The sequence below is a fragment of the Myotis daubentonii genome, chromosome 3, assembly GCF_963259705.1.
Source record: "Myotis daubentonii chromosome 3, mMyoDau2.1, whole genome shotgun sequence".
In the NCBI taxonomy this organism is placed as follows: domain Eukaryota; kingdom Metazoa; phylum Chordata; class Mammalia; order Chiroptera; family Vespertilionidae; genus Myotis; species Myotis daubentonii.
Genome location: NC_081842.1, coordinates 95,175,977 through 95,189,207, shown reverse-complemented (window position 1 = coordinate 95,189,207; position 13,231 = coordinate 95,175,977). Strand labels below are relative to the sequence as shown.

At 45.1% G+C, this 13,231-nt stretch overlaps 1 protein-coding gene across 1 annotated transcript in view; it reads right to left on the bottom strand.

The window, feature by feature from the left end:
• The window catches only part of GBE1 (1,4-alpha-glucan branching enzyme 1), a 358,778-nt gene extending 350,655 nt beyond the window's left edge, over positions 1-8,123 (bottom strand). The window contains exon 1 of the mRNA XM_059688080.1: positions 7,808-8,123. Within this exon, the coding sequence (XP_059544063.1) occupies positions 7,808-7,938 (131 nt within the window). The 5' untranslated portion in view covers positions 7,939-8,123. The remainder of the gene's footprint in view (positions 1-7,807) is intronic.
• Positions 8,124-13,231: the final 5,108 nt, after the last annotated feature.

Genomic DNA, 13,231 nt, shown 5'->3' with positions numbered 1-13,231 from the left:
TAAAAAAATAAACTTAGGGTAAAAGATACCTGGTAACAGCAATTCTCTCCAATGAAAACACTTTTGTTTTAGTATCTATAAACATATAATTAAAGCTTAATACATCCTTTAAATTAACAGCAGCATTATATACTTATCAGTCTAAAACTATAGCACATTTCCCAAAGACTGTTATTATCTCACTGACGAACTAGGTCCAGCTTCATGGGAGCTGAACTGAATTCTCTAAGAACTTACCACATAAAGCAGTGATTTTAAACCTTTTTCGTCTCATGGCACACATAAACTAATTACTAAAATTCTGCAGCACACCCCGAAAATATATTTTTTGCCTGACAAAAATATAGGTATAATTTTGATTGTTCTACAAAAAATAATAATAGTAACTACCTACCCCTTTTGCTTCAAAGAGACTTTAAAAAAAAACAAGTGCCTATACTTGTACATGAGGATTTCTGGTACCAAGAATTAACCGTTCAGACACAGACACATCCTTACTATGCAACGTGACCAAAAATATACAATTTTATTAGATGGCCTATATATTTATGGCTCAAGACAGGGCATTCACATTGGATGGCTATTGTGTTGGCTGTTGTCATTTTTTTGTTGTTGTTGTTGATGATCTAAGCAGGGGTCCTCAAACTTTTTAAACAGGAGGCCAGTTCACTGTCCCTCAGGCCGTTGGAGGGCCAGACTATAGTTTGAAAAAAACTATGAACAAATTCCTATGCACACTGCACATATCTTATTTTGAAGTAAAAAAACAAAACGGGAACAAATACAGTATTTGTATTTGCATGTGGCCCGCGGGCCGTAGTTTGAGGACCCCTGATCTAAGGGAAAAGGAGCCAGTGCCCCTAACTAAATAGTCAGGTCTTATTACATGTTTCAAAATTTCTTGAGGCACACCAATGGAAAATCACTGACTTAAGTGTCACTTCTCAGGTGTTAGTGCAGCAAGTGCCAGAACCTAAACAAAACCAAAATGCTCCAGTAAGTCATTTTAAGGCACTGTGAAAATGAGAAGGGGTCTTAGCCCTTTGCCCATCACTTTAGAGCATTCAGGAATGGCTTCTGAGTTAGCAAAGATCTCAGCTGCAAAGGGCAAAAGAGCCTACTGGAACAAAAAAGCAGGCCAGGTGCATCTTGCAATCTTTGTATTCTTTCCCGCCTGTTAGAGTCATTGACATTTGACTTTCTTTAGAGCCCACAGCTTAGGCCAGCACTGAGGGGGGAAAATAGTGCATGCTTCAGCTTTGGTATAAAACGTCTGTGTTGTGAGAATTAGTTTTTGGTGAGGTTACTGATAACACAAAAGCCAAACTACTTTCCAGTTCTGATTAGATACCAATATAAAAGCTATTTTTATTTCTAACAAAATAGAGATGTTCACTCTAATAATACTTAACACACTTGAGCTCACAAAAACCTCTCCTCCCATTCTTGGGCACTCAATTTGACCTGAGGCTCTCTCAAACTGTGTATTCCTTCAGTGATTAAACCTCTAGTCTCTGTGGAGTATGGAAGGATCTAATTAACAATGATTTTCTCTTTATTTGATTGTCACACATCACCTCCTGGTAATTAATGCTTCTTCTCTTTCCATCCATCCTAACATCCCCAACATTTTTAGCTTCAGGTGAGTTGAGCTAAGACTCAATAGTATGGAAAAGAGAAAGGGTCAGAAGACATTCATTCAATCATTTGCCCATTCAAATCTTACACTGTTTCCTCTAAGCTAGGTAAGGCTCTACAGACTAAGAATACAACAGTGAGCAAACAATGAAGGGCCCACCTATGAAAGCAAACCATCTAGTGGAGGATACAAAAGAGCAGAAAGACAACTTACATTACAGTGGATGGTCACCCTTAGGATGGGAGTGCTCAAGTTGGTACACAGCAATGGGGAGAACATTTAAAAGCAGGAAGAAGTTAGGGAAGGCATATGAGAAATCTCTAAGCTGTGTCCTGCAGCATGTATAGAAACTTATCAGATAGAAGCGAAGGAAACAGCATGCACAAAAGCATAGCCGCACCTACAGCTCGAACCAAACATATGGCATCCAAGACAGTATAACAATCTGGCACACTTCAATCTTATATTCTTTAAAACAGGTGTTAAAGATCTATTTTATGGGACAGAGAAAAATTGTTTTCTATGAATAAAAATTAAACAAAGGGCCCGGCCGGTGTGGCTCAATGGTTGAGTCTCCACCTATGAATCAGGAGGTCATGATTGATTCCCAATCAGGGCATGTGCCTGGGTGGGTTGCGGGCTCGATCCCCAATGTGGGGCTTGCAAGAGGCAGCCGATCAATGATTCTCTCTCATCACTGATGTTTCTAGCTCTCTCTCCCTCTCCCTTCCTCTCTGAAATTAACAAAACAGTTTTTTTTAAAAAATTAAACAAAAGGTTCACTTATTAATTCATTTCTACTAAACTCAAAAAGTCTATCTTTTGATAGAGTAGAAAATGCTTTATTTCTTAATCTTTCTCACCTTCTACTCAGTGATTTTGCTACGCCGCTAACTTCTTATGAGTCTACACAAAATAAGAAATGAAATTTTTCTATATTTAAGAAAGAACTACATCTATAAAAGGAGTATCATGTTACACATTTATTCTACTGATAGTTTAGTGTCCCTTACAGAATGGACCCCAGACATCCCATCTACCTCTCCACCCCTAGGCTCCCTCTGATTAGTTGGTACAGGATGAAAGAGAGAGTACAAAGATGAGGCTAAAAATGTAGACAGGGATCAGATAATACAGAATCTTGTAAGTCAGGAATTGTTGAGAAAATTTGAAAAGGGGGTACTATTATGAGGCTGATTTTGTAATTCAGGCTAGAGATGCTAATAACTTAAGATGAAAACAGTAGAAAAAGAGTGGCATATACTTGAAAAACACAAGCTATAACTGACTAGACTGGACTAGAGATAAGAGAAAAGGAGGGCCCTAACGGGTTTGGCTCAGTGGATGAAGCATCGGCCTGCGGACTGAAGGGTCCCAGGTTCGGTTCCGGTCGAGGGCATGTGCCTTGGTTGGGGGCACATCCCCAGTGGGGGGTGTGCAGGAGACAGCTGATCGATGTTTCTCTCTCATCGATGTTTCTAACTCTCTATCCCTCTCCCTTCCTCTCTGTAAAAAATCAATAAAAATATTTTTAAAAAAAGAGAAAAGGAGGGAGAAAGAATAATTAAGGATATTTCTTAAGTTTTGGACTTGAGTAGTTGAAAGGTGAAGATACTACACACTGAAACAGGGTATAAAAGGGCAAACAGGTGTTGCTATAAAAAAAACATAAATTTAGTTTTATACATGTTGAGTGTTGTTCTTATAGGACATCAAAATGAAGATATTTATAAATATGTCTAAGACCAGGAGAAAGATTTAGGGTACAGATAGACATGGGCATCCTCAGTACACAAATAGAACCCATGAGATGAATGAGAATGCTAGGAAAAGTACATAAAGTAGAAATACATATAAAAGTACCTAGGGAAGGCCCTGAGAATCTCCTATATTAAATGGTAAGAAAAAGTTAAGAGGAAACCACCAGAAATGATGGAAGAAAAGCAAGAGCTGCAGTATCATGGCTTCGAGGATCCAAGAAGTGGTCCAAAATGTCCAATGCTGGAGGTAGCCAATAAATTACCACCAAGAAATCAGTTTGCGAACTTGTTGAGAACAGTTTTTAGTAAATAAAGATTAATCCCAGCTGCAGCAGTTATTAGCCATTTTAACTGAAGCCAGTCACCAAATCTCAGGTTCCTCATCTGTAAAACAGGAAAAACAAAAATGCCCACTCTTCCTACCTTGTGGTTTTATTATGAGGATTAAATTCAATGATGTGTGTAAAAGCACTATATAAACTTTATATAAACTTTAAGCAGAGTGTACAGACAAGTGTTATTGCAACTGTACTGTTTTTCAGGCTGTATTCAGTGATGTCAATTCTCTCACTCACATGGCTCAGAAGTCACATTTGACTTGCACTGGCCAATATAACAGCAGAAGTGACTCAGGAAAAAGGTGTTAAGAAACAGTGCATAGTACAACATGTTCTCTGTGCCTTGCCACCGACACTGTAAAGGCATGTTTCAAAACAAAGCCTTCATCAGCATAGATACTTGAGTGACTGCTATGAGGAGAGACCTTAAGACTCAAATTGGTTTGTTATATGGGGACAACTAAGTGTTTGGCAGGTTTAGCTCAGTGGATAGAGTGTTGGACTGCAGACTAAAGGGTCCCAGGTTCGATTCCTGTCAAGGGCACATGCCCAGGTTGTGGGCTTGATCCTCAGTAGGGGGCGTGCAGGAGGCAGCCAATCAATGATTCTCTCTCATCATTGATGTTTCTATCTCCCTCTCCCTCTCCCTTCCTCTCTGAAATCAATAAAAATACATTTAAAAATAAATAAATAAATGTTGTTTTAAACAGGAAGGTGTTGGAATTATGATCACAGCAACTAACTGCAGTGTATACAACAGGTTAAAAAAAAAACCAGAGAGCCCAAAGGAAAACCCCATCTTGGGCAGTAATCAGTGAGACATCATAGAGGCTATCACTCACTCTAATGTACTAATTTTTATTTTATGGCACAAAGTAATTCACTAATCCTCAGACTTGAGTCAACATTCTTATAGTTACAGAAAAGATAAACAAGAACAACAAATATACAAAGCAGAATTTCTCCCATCCAAGTACTAACCAGGCCCGACCCTGCTTAGCTTCCGAGATCAGACAAGATCGGGCGCGTTCAGGGTGGTATGGCCGTAGACTAAAGCAGAATTTCTAATGAAGGTAAGTTAGTTGAGGATGGATGAGACAATCCACCAGTAAGAAATTGGCTCCCCCTCACAGTTATTAAATACTAGGAGCCCAGTGCTTGAATTCGTGCACGTTGAAAGGAACTGTGGGCCATGAGGCTGCAGTGGGCACAGGTTCCGGTCTCGGCCCATCCTCCCTACCCCCACCTGGCCCCTCCCAGCGCAGCCCCCGGTCCCCTGTCTGCCAGCAGCTCCGCTCTTGCCACCACTCCTACACACTGACTGCACAGAGCAACTGGGGCTGGCGCCAGCAGCAGGTGCAAGCAGGGCCAGTGCCATCAGTGGTGCTAGCGGTGGCTGCTGCCCTGATTGCCCCTCAGGAGGAGGGGGAAGTGGAGAAATCCTCAGGGATAATTGGGGCCAGCAGCCGCCGCTCGCACCCATTGACTGCGTTGAGCGATCAGGACTGGCACTGGGCGCCAGCAGCAGGTGTGAGCAGCAGCTCCAGTGCCAGCAGCGGGTGCGAGTGGGGCCATCGCCGGCAGTGGGTACGAGAGGCGGATGCTGGCCCCGAACAGCCCTTAGGAGTAGGGGGAGGTAGAGAAGCCCTGAGGGGCAATCAGGGCCAGCAGCCACCACTCACACCCACTGATGGTGCCAAGCGATCGGGCCGGCGCCACATGCCGTCAGCGGGTGCAAGTGGCAGCTCTGGTGCCGGCAGCAGGTGCGAGTGGGGTCGGCGCTGGCAGCAGGTGCAAACGCCACGCGGGACAGGGGCGTCCAGGAGCAAAGAATTTTCAGTAACCACCAGAGGCTCGCCCTGGTGACAGCAACCAGCACCCCGCCCTGGTCTGGCACCCCCACACACCTGCTCCACCATCCCACCACGGGCGACCCCCACCATGTTCCACACTCTGCTGCCTGCTGCCAACACCCTCCATGTTCCACGTGCATTCCCTGCTGGTCAACACATGTCATAGCGACCAGTGGTTCGGTTATTCAATTGTTCTGCCGTTCGGTCTATTTGCATATTAGGGTTTTATATATATAGATTGTTGTTTATATTCCATATTTTCCTCAATCCTTAGTAACCATACTTTGCACCTAAATGTTTAACTGGTTGTATATTTGTGTTAGGCCAAAGGCACACTGCCCAGGTGAATTATTAGAAATAAACAGAAAATAGGAAAAGTACCCAAAACCAAATTTTATGAAGGAGGAATTGTTTTATTCTTCAGATGTGAACAGAAGTTACTGCTGCCAGATGCCAAATGACTATTTGCTATGCTTAAATGGAATGTGTGTGCTGGAAAATGGTAATTACTCAGAACCAAGGCCAGAAGTAGAATCCAGGTCAGAGTGAGGCACAAGGGCCCCGTTGGGCCAGCCTTCTCACCAAGAACTCTAAATTGCCCTCGCTTCTTTATTCTGACCTTGGCCCCTCTCATTAGCTTTGATAAACCATGAAAGAGGATTATAACTGCTTCAACCCTAATGGGGTTGAAGTGAATTACATGAAATAGTTAAGAAGGGATGTTTGTCTTCTTGTAATTATTTTTTAAAGGGAGAAGGATAGGACACATTGACCAAACATTTCCACAACTCTTAGAAATGTCTTAACTGCTATTTTACAAAGCAGGGTGTCACCATTAACACGCACATCAAAAAAGTCTGACCACCATCTTTTGCTCTGAAATTTTTGTCTATTTCTAAATCAAATCCAATCTTGAGCTATGAAGATTATGGACTGTTTCTTTGAAAGCAATACTGCAAATACTGAAAGCAATTTCACAAGGCTGTTACCTATATGGCTTACATAAGGGCTTAATCATCTGATTAACTGAGCAACAACTCAGGGTGACTACTTTGAAAAGGGCTCATTCACTAGGATATACAAAGTCTGGAATGAGATGTTGTATTCAACTTTGTGTCCCTTAGGGATTCCTTAACAAACAGTTGCTGAATTGAATACAGGCCACAAGTGACAATGCAAGGTCATGAATTTAAGATTTTTTTTTCAAATTCCTTATCAACTGTTTCATTACCCCCAATGCTGCTTCTAGCTAGATATTTTCTGTTCCTTGTATATTCTGTTACCAAAATTGTTTTCATACAAGTGGCTTTGCTAAAAGAACAGAAACCATTAAATGACAATGTACTTATCTCATAACTGTACTACTATGACTACTACAACTATTATAATCTTAAAAACTATACTTTTAAATTGAGCTGATTATTCCCGCAACTTAGCTGTAGTAAACCAATTTGCTGCAGCATGAGAGACAAGCTGAAGCGAAAGCGCCCTAAATCCGCTTCTAGAAGTTTGTCTCTCTCCGCTTTCTCCCTCTCCAGGGCAGCAACGACAAACACAGAAAGAATGTTGCTGCTGTAAGTTTACTCCTCAACGTGGGGGCGGGAGGGGCTGGCTTGGTCTTCCCCAAGAGTGGGGCATAGTAACAAGGAAAGAATAAAAGCTGCCAGAAAGAATCCTGTTAGATGTAAAAATCACAGTATTTGCTATGAAATAAACTAGAAAAATTGTAAGCGCAATGCCACACGCAGGGCGCTGCACGCCCGCTAATTCCCAGGATGACTCCGTGCGTGGGAAGGTCAGGAGCCGGCGGCGGTGCTACCTCCCCCGCATCGCAGCGGCGGAGCCAGGAGCCCCAGCACGTCCTCGATGGCGCAGGACCAGATCCGAGGGAGGGAGAGGGGAGGAGAAAAGCTCACTCAGCCCCCCTCCTCCAGCATCGGTTCCGACTGTCGGCAGGCAAGCCCGGAAACCACAGGACCTAAGGACCAGAGCCAGCCCCACGCCCACCCCGGGCAGGCACCCCGCCGAGGCCGGGGCGGGGCCGGGGGCGGGGCCGCGGGGAGGGGAGGGGCGGGGCCGGGCCGGGGCCGGGGCGGGGCCACGCGCCCGGGAGCCCGCGGGAGCCGGAGCCCCGGCCCTGAGCCTGCGCGCGGAAGGCCGGCCGCCCGCTCGGAGGCAGGGGGCGGGGAGCCGGCCCCTGACGGAGTCGGGCGGTACCTGCGCTGGAAGTCCTGGGCGAAGGGCTTCAGGTACGGGTCAATCTCCAGGAGCCTGGCTAGTTCGGGCACGTCCGCCAGGGCAGCGGCCAGGGCCGCCTCAGAGCCGTGGGCCGGAGCCGGAGCCGCCATCTTCCGCCGCAGCCCGAGTAGCCGAGGCCCGAGCGGGTCGAGTGGAGCCCGAGGACAGCGCGAGGGCGGAGCCGAGCCGAGGCGCCGGGGCCGGCGCGGCGGGCCCTGGCCCTTTATAGCCCGAGAGCGCCCGCCTGCCCCCTGCCCCCCCGCTGGCGGGAGGAGCGGGACCCGAGGTTCCGGCGAAGCGCGTCCCGGAGGGTAGGAGGCGTCTCGCCCGCCCCTCGGAGCACCTCCCGACTCGCCCCTGCGGCCGCGGAGACCCGCCCTCCGCCCCGCCGGCCGGAGCCCCAGGGGAGGCGGGTCCGAGCGGCCCCCTGCCTCCCCTCCGCTACCCCAGCCCGTCCCGGCGGGGAAACCCGCTTCCTTCAAACAACGCCCGCCGGCGGCCTCCCCTGCGGAGGGGTGTGTGGTTTTCCGGAAAGGGAGCTTTCCTCCCAAAGACTTAGCGTTTCTTTCTGTTGGGGCAGCGTTTCGGACAGTCAGTCCCCAGAGTGGGGAACGGCCCACTGTAGACACAAACTCCTGTCTCCGAACTGAACCCGCCCGAAGAGGAGGATCCTGGAGGCAGCACAGGGACACCGTCCTCGGGGTAGCAGTGGCAGAGCACGGAAACCGGGGCGAGAGCTCTTCTTACCCCCACACCTTAGAAAAACAGTATTTTGGTTGTAACAAACTTAAAGTCAAAGACACCTAAACCAGCTTTGAAAAGTCCCTTATCAGACAAAACCAGTTCCGTCATAGGAACAAAGCTTAATTTAGCGTATATTGCGAGAGTGGCTTGACTCTGCCTTTTTTGCTCTACCTTTGGAAATCATAAGCAAAACTTGAAGTTTTTTGTTTTTGTTTTTTTCCCCCCAAGGTTGATGTTCATTGGTTTTAGGCTGTTTCTGAACTTCTGACAAAACTAGCCTTGATGCGAGAAATGGTAGAGGGAAGAGCCTTAAATTGGAATTCAGCTGTGCCACTTGTTAAGGAAGTGATGGTACAAGAAATTGTTCTCTCTTTTGACTTAAAAAATGAGGGACTCCGTGTAGTTTCCTCCACTTTGAACTTATTTAAGTTCTTTCATTCCCATTAACTGACTTGCTTCTAGCTGGTTGGAATTGGACTCACCAATTCGAAAGAGTTTGCAGTCTGATTTGTACCTAGAAACTGGACCAGCTTGGGAATATCTGTCCCAGTTAAGAACTGGGTGTAGAGAATATAGGGGTTGTGGACAGGGAACAGTGTTGATCAGCCAAGGGCCTTGAATTTTAAAACATCCAAAATATTTTTGTGTGAATAGGTTTACAAGGTCTTGAAAGATACCTAGTAACAGAGAACCTCTGAGTGAAAGAATGGAGGACTTGGGCAACCTTCAGAATGGCTTGCCTGATTTTCCGTAAAGATGACAACGTGTAAATGTTTGTCAGATAAAACCCTGGAGGCCCGGTGCACGGATTCGTGCACTGGTGGGGGGCATGGCCTGCAGGGATCACCCCGCTGTGGGAGCAGTGCTCATCCCTGGCTGCCAAGCGGCTGTGGACCTGCCCTCTGAGCAGCTGCCACCTGGTCCGGCATCTTCTGTGGAGCCGGAGCACTCGCCTCTCCAGGGCACCCAGTAGGGCAGAGGTCCTCAAACTTTTTAAACGGGCCAGTTCACTGTCCCTCAGACATTCCACACATGCGTACTGTGGGCCCGGGAGGAGTCGGCTGCTAAGCAGGACAGGCAGCGGCAAAAACACCCGGCGGGCAGGCGGGATAAATGTTTTCGGGGCCGCAGTTTGAGGACCCCTGCGGTAGGGGCTGGGCCCAGGGACAATAGCACTGAGAGGCGACAGAGTAGGACTCAGTCCCGAGGCAGCCAGGAACCCGCCTCCCAGCCTCCAGGGTCAGCTCTGCGGGCATCCAGAGGAGGTGGCAGGGAGCGAGGAGGAGGAGCCTGGGGCGAGGAGATGATCCCAGCCCAGGTTCCTGTCCATTGGCCGGGGTTCACAGTGGGAGCAGCCGCTCATCCCTGTCAGCTGAGTGGCGTTCCCGCTGTGGGAGCACACTGACCACCAGGGGGCAGCTCCTGCATTGAGCATCTGCCCCCTGGTGAACAGTGCACGCCATAGCAACTGGTCCACTGGTTGATCTGATCGTTCCGCTGTTCGGTCTCTGGGCTTTTATTATATAGGATTGTTTATAGTAAACAACACTTTAACTCAGAAGTAGGATATCCAATAGATGAACATATCTATATCTCCAATCCTAAATTTTTCTCCAAAATCCAGGATTGTATCCATCTCTACTTAGGTGGCTGAGACACCTAAACCAGCTATCTCCAAAATATACCCTTAAATCAGTCTTCTCGTCCTTTCTGCTAGCACCCTTATACAGGCAGCCTTCATCTCTCACTTGGACTAACGTACCCAACTGGTTTCCCCTCTTCTGTTGTTTCTCCTAATCCATTCTCTAGTGTATCTCAACTTTCAATGTGCAGATGAATTACTTGGGGATCTTGTTAAAAGTAGACACTCTACATCAATTCTGGGGTGTTGCCTCAGATTCTGCAGTTTTGAAAAGGTCAGAGGTGATGTTGATTTTGGTTGGGGGCACAGTTTGAATAGTAAGGCTCTACACAAGGAATAAATCATACAACTAACATGGCAGTTCACTTGGAGTCAAATATAAACTTCTCACCATTCCCTAGCAAGGTTTGTATAATCTGGTCCTTGACTAACATTCCACTGCTTTTCTCATCCTTCTCTGGTTTTACTGTTAGTCACACTGATTTTCCTGGAACTTACTTAGTTCCTTGTGGCCTATGAACTTTCACCTTTTATCTGTTAGGTATCTGCTTTCCTGGTCTTTCATGGCTGGTTCCTTCCCAGCATTGATTGAGGTCTCAGCATATTGTCAGTTCATCTCTGAGAAGCCTCTGATTTCACTAAATAAATTCCTTAAAATCCTCTATTAGAGCACATTCTCTCCTATGCAACAGTTAACAAAATTCAGGTGTTTATTTTTTATTTATGAACTTCCCTCTTTAGAATATGAACTCCCAAGAAAGCAAGGACCTAGTCTACCTACTTCACTATTGAACAAGTATTGAAGTTCCATGTGCCAGCCATTTTCCTAGGTACTGGGGATTAGTGATGAACAATACAAGTTTTAATTGGCAAAAAGCTCACAATATAGGTAAATCTGTGAGACAGAAAGAGTATTGGTTTCCCAGGGCTAAAGTGAATGGAGAGTGACTGCTAAGGGATACAGGGTTTCTATTAAGGGTAATGAAATTTTTCTAAAATTGATTATACTACGGTTGCACAACTCCTTGCATAGACTAAAAACTATTGAATTGTACACTTGAAATAGATGTATGTATAACTCAGTAAAGGGGTTTTTATTTTTATATTTTTAGTAAAGGGGTTTTATAGATATGCCCCCCCCCAAAAAAAAAAAAGATTTTTGGGTATAAGTAACAAATATTGCTCTCAAACTACAAATCCCCACCTATTGAAAAATCATTAAAAGGAAAAAAAATGAGTCCTGGCTGCTGTTAAGTGGTTAGAGCAGCAGCAGCCCATGCACTGAAGGGTCTTAGGTTCAATTCCCCATCAAGGGCATAGACCTGGACTGCAGGTTCAATCCCTGGCCCCAGGCAGGGCATGTGTGAGAGGCAACCAATGGATGTGTGATGCTCTCACAATGATACTTCTCTTTTTCTCTTCTCTCTTTCTCTCTAAAAATCAATGGGAAAAATATCGTTGGGTGAGGATTAACAAAAAGGAAAAAAACAGTAAAACCAATAAACTGCAACCAAACTTGAGAGACAGAAGTAAAAATGAAGTAACTTTTAAGTAAACACCAATAGTAAAGTGGTTTCTGAGAAGACAATGGAGAAATTTCAGAAAGAAGAGAGTGATAATAACCCTTCTGTCTTTCATAATGTCATTGAGGACCAAGGTTTATTCTTCCCTTTCTTCATGTAATATTTAAGCTTAAGTTTGCCCCATCGTGGTCATAAAATGGCTGCCACAGCTCTAAACATCACTTCCTCACAAGAGCACATCTAAAGGAAAGAAGAGTGAGTGTTGCCCTTGCCAGTGGGTGTGGCTCAATTGGTTGGAGCATCATCCCATATACCAGTGGCCAAATATCAGTCAACAGAGCCAAATATCAACAGTACAACGATTGAAATTTCTTTTGAGAGCCAAATTTTTTAAACTTAAACTATATAGGTAGGTACATAGTTATTAACTTAATTAGGGCACTCCTAAGGCTTAGGAAGAGTCACACTCCAGGGGCCAAAAAGCCGCATGTGGCTTAAGAGCCGCAGGCTGCCGACCATGGCATACCAAAAGGTGGTTCCTGCAAACCCAGGTTGCAGGTTTGATCCCCAGTCAAGGCATGTATGGGAGGCAACCTATAGATATTTCTCTCCCTCTCTCTAAATCAATTTTAAAATAATAAAAATAAAGAAAAATAGTGTTTATCCTGTGCATCTTTGCCTAGAAGAAAACTTTTCTTTTTATCCCTTTGGCTAAAACTAGGTCATTTGCCCACCCTACACTGACACAGAGGAAGGTGAATTGTTTTCCATTGTGATTCACTGCTTCAACTGGCTTCATCTTCTCTTACTGCATTGCAGCCCAACCTCTGGATAAAATGGTGATTCAATTCACATGGGAAAAAAAAGGATTGATAATCATGTCTGCCACATCATCCTTGGCTATCTATCTTAGACCCACTATCCATGAAACTTGCCAGTGTTATTAGCTATCTTGTCCCTTTGTGATTGATTTTACTGTGCTTACATGGCAAAACTTCAACCTAGAATCAATTAATTTGCCTTCTCCATTACTACATCCAGACTGCTGAGGAATTAAAAAAAAAAAATCACTATAAGAACTAGTCACAAACCCCTTCCTCACACAACACAACTGCAATTTTATAGGCTATAGCTATACACTACATAAGGTATGCCCAAGAAAGAGGAAAATGAAGCCATTTGTCTCTAGAGGACGTTTCCCTTTCTACAAAGATCCCTCTCATCAAACTTTAAATCCTAATTAGTGTGTCTACCATGAGAACAGGCTTCTTTGTAATCTAAAGAAGGGCACTATACAGTCATGTGATGCTTCATAATGGAGATATGACCAGACACAAGTCATTAGGTGAGCATCATACAGTGTATTTATACAAACCTAGATGGTATAACCTACTTCAGTAATTGAATGTGCTATACTTTTCTATGACTGGCAGCAAAGTAGGTCTGTTTACACCAGTACCACCACAGACACATGGGTAATGTACTGTCCTTTGA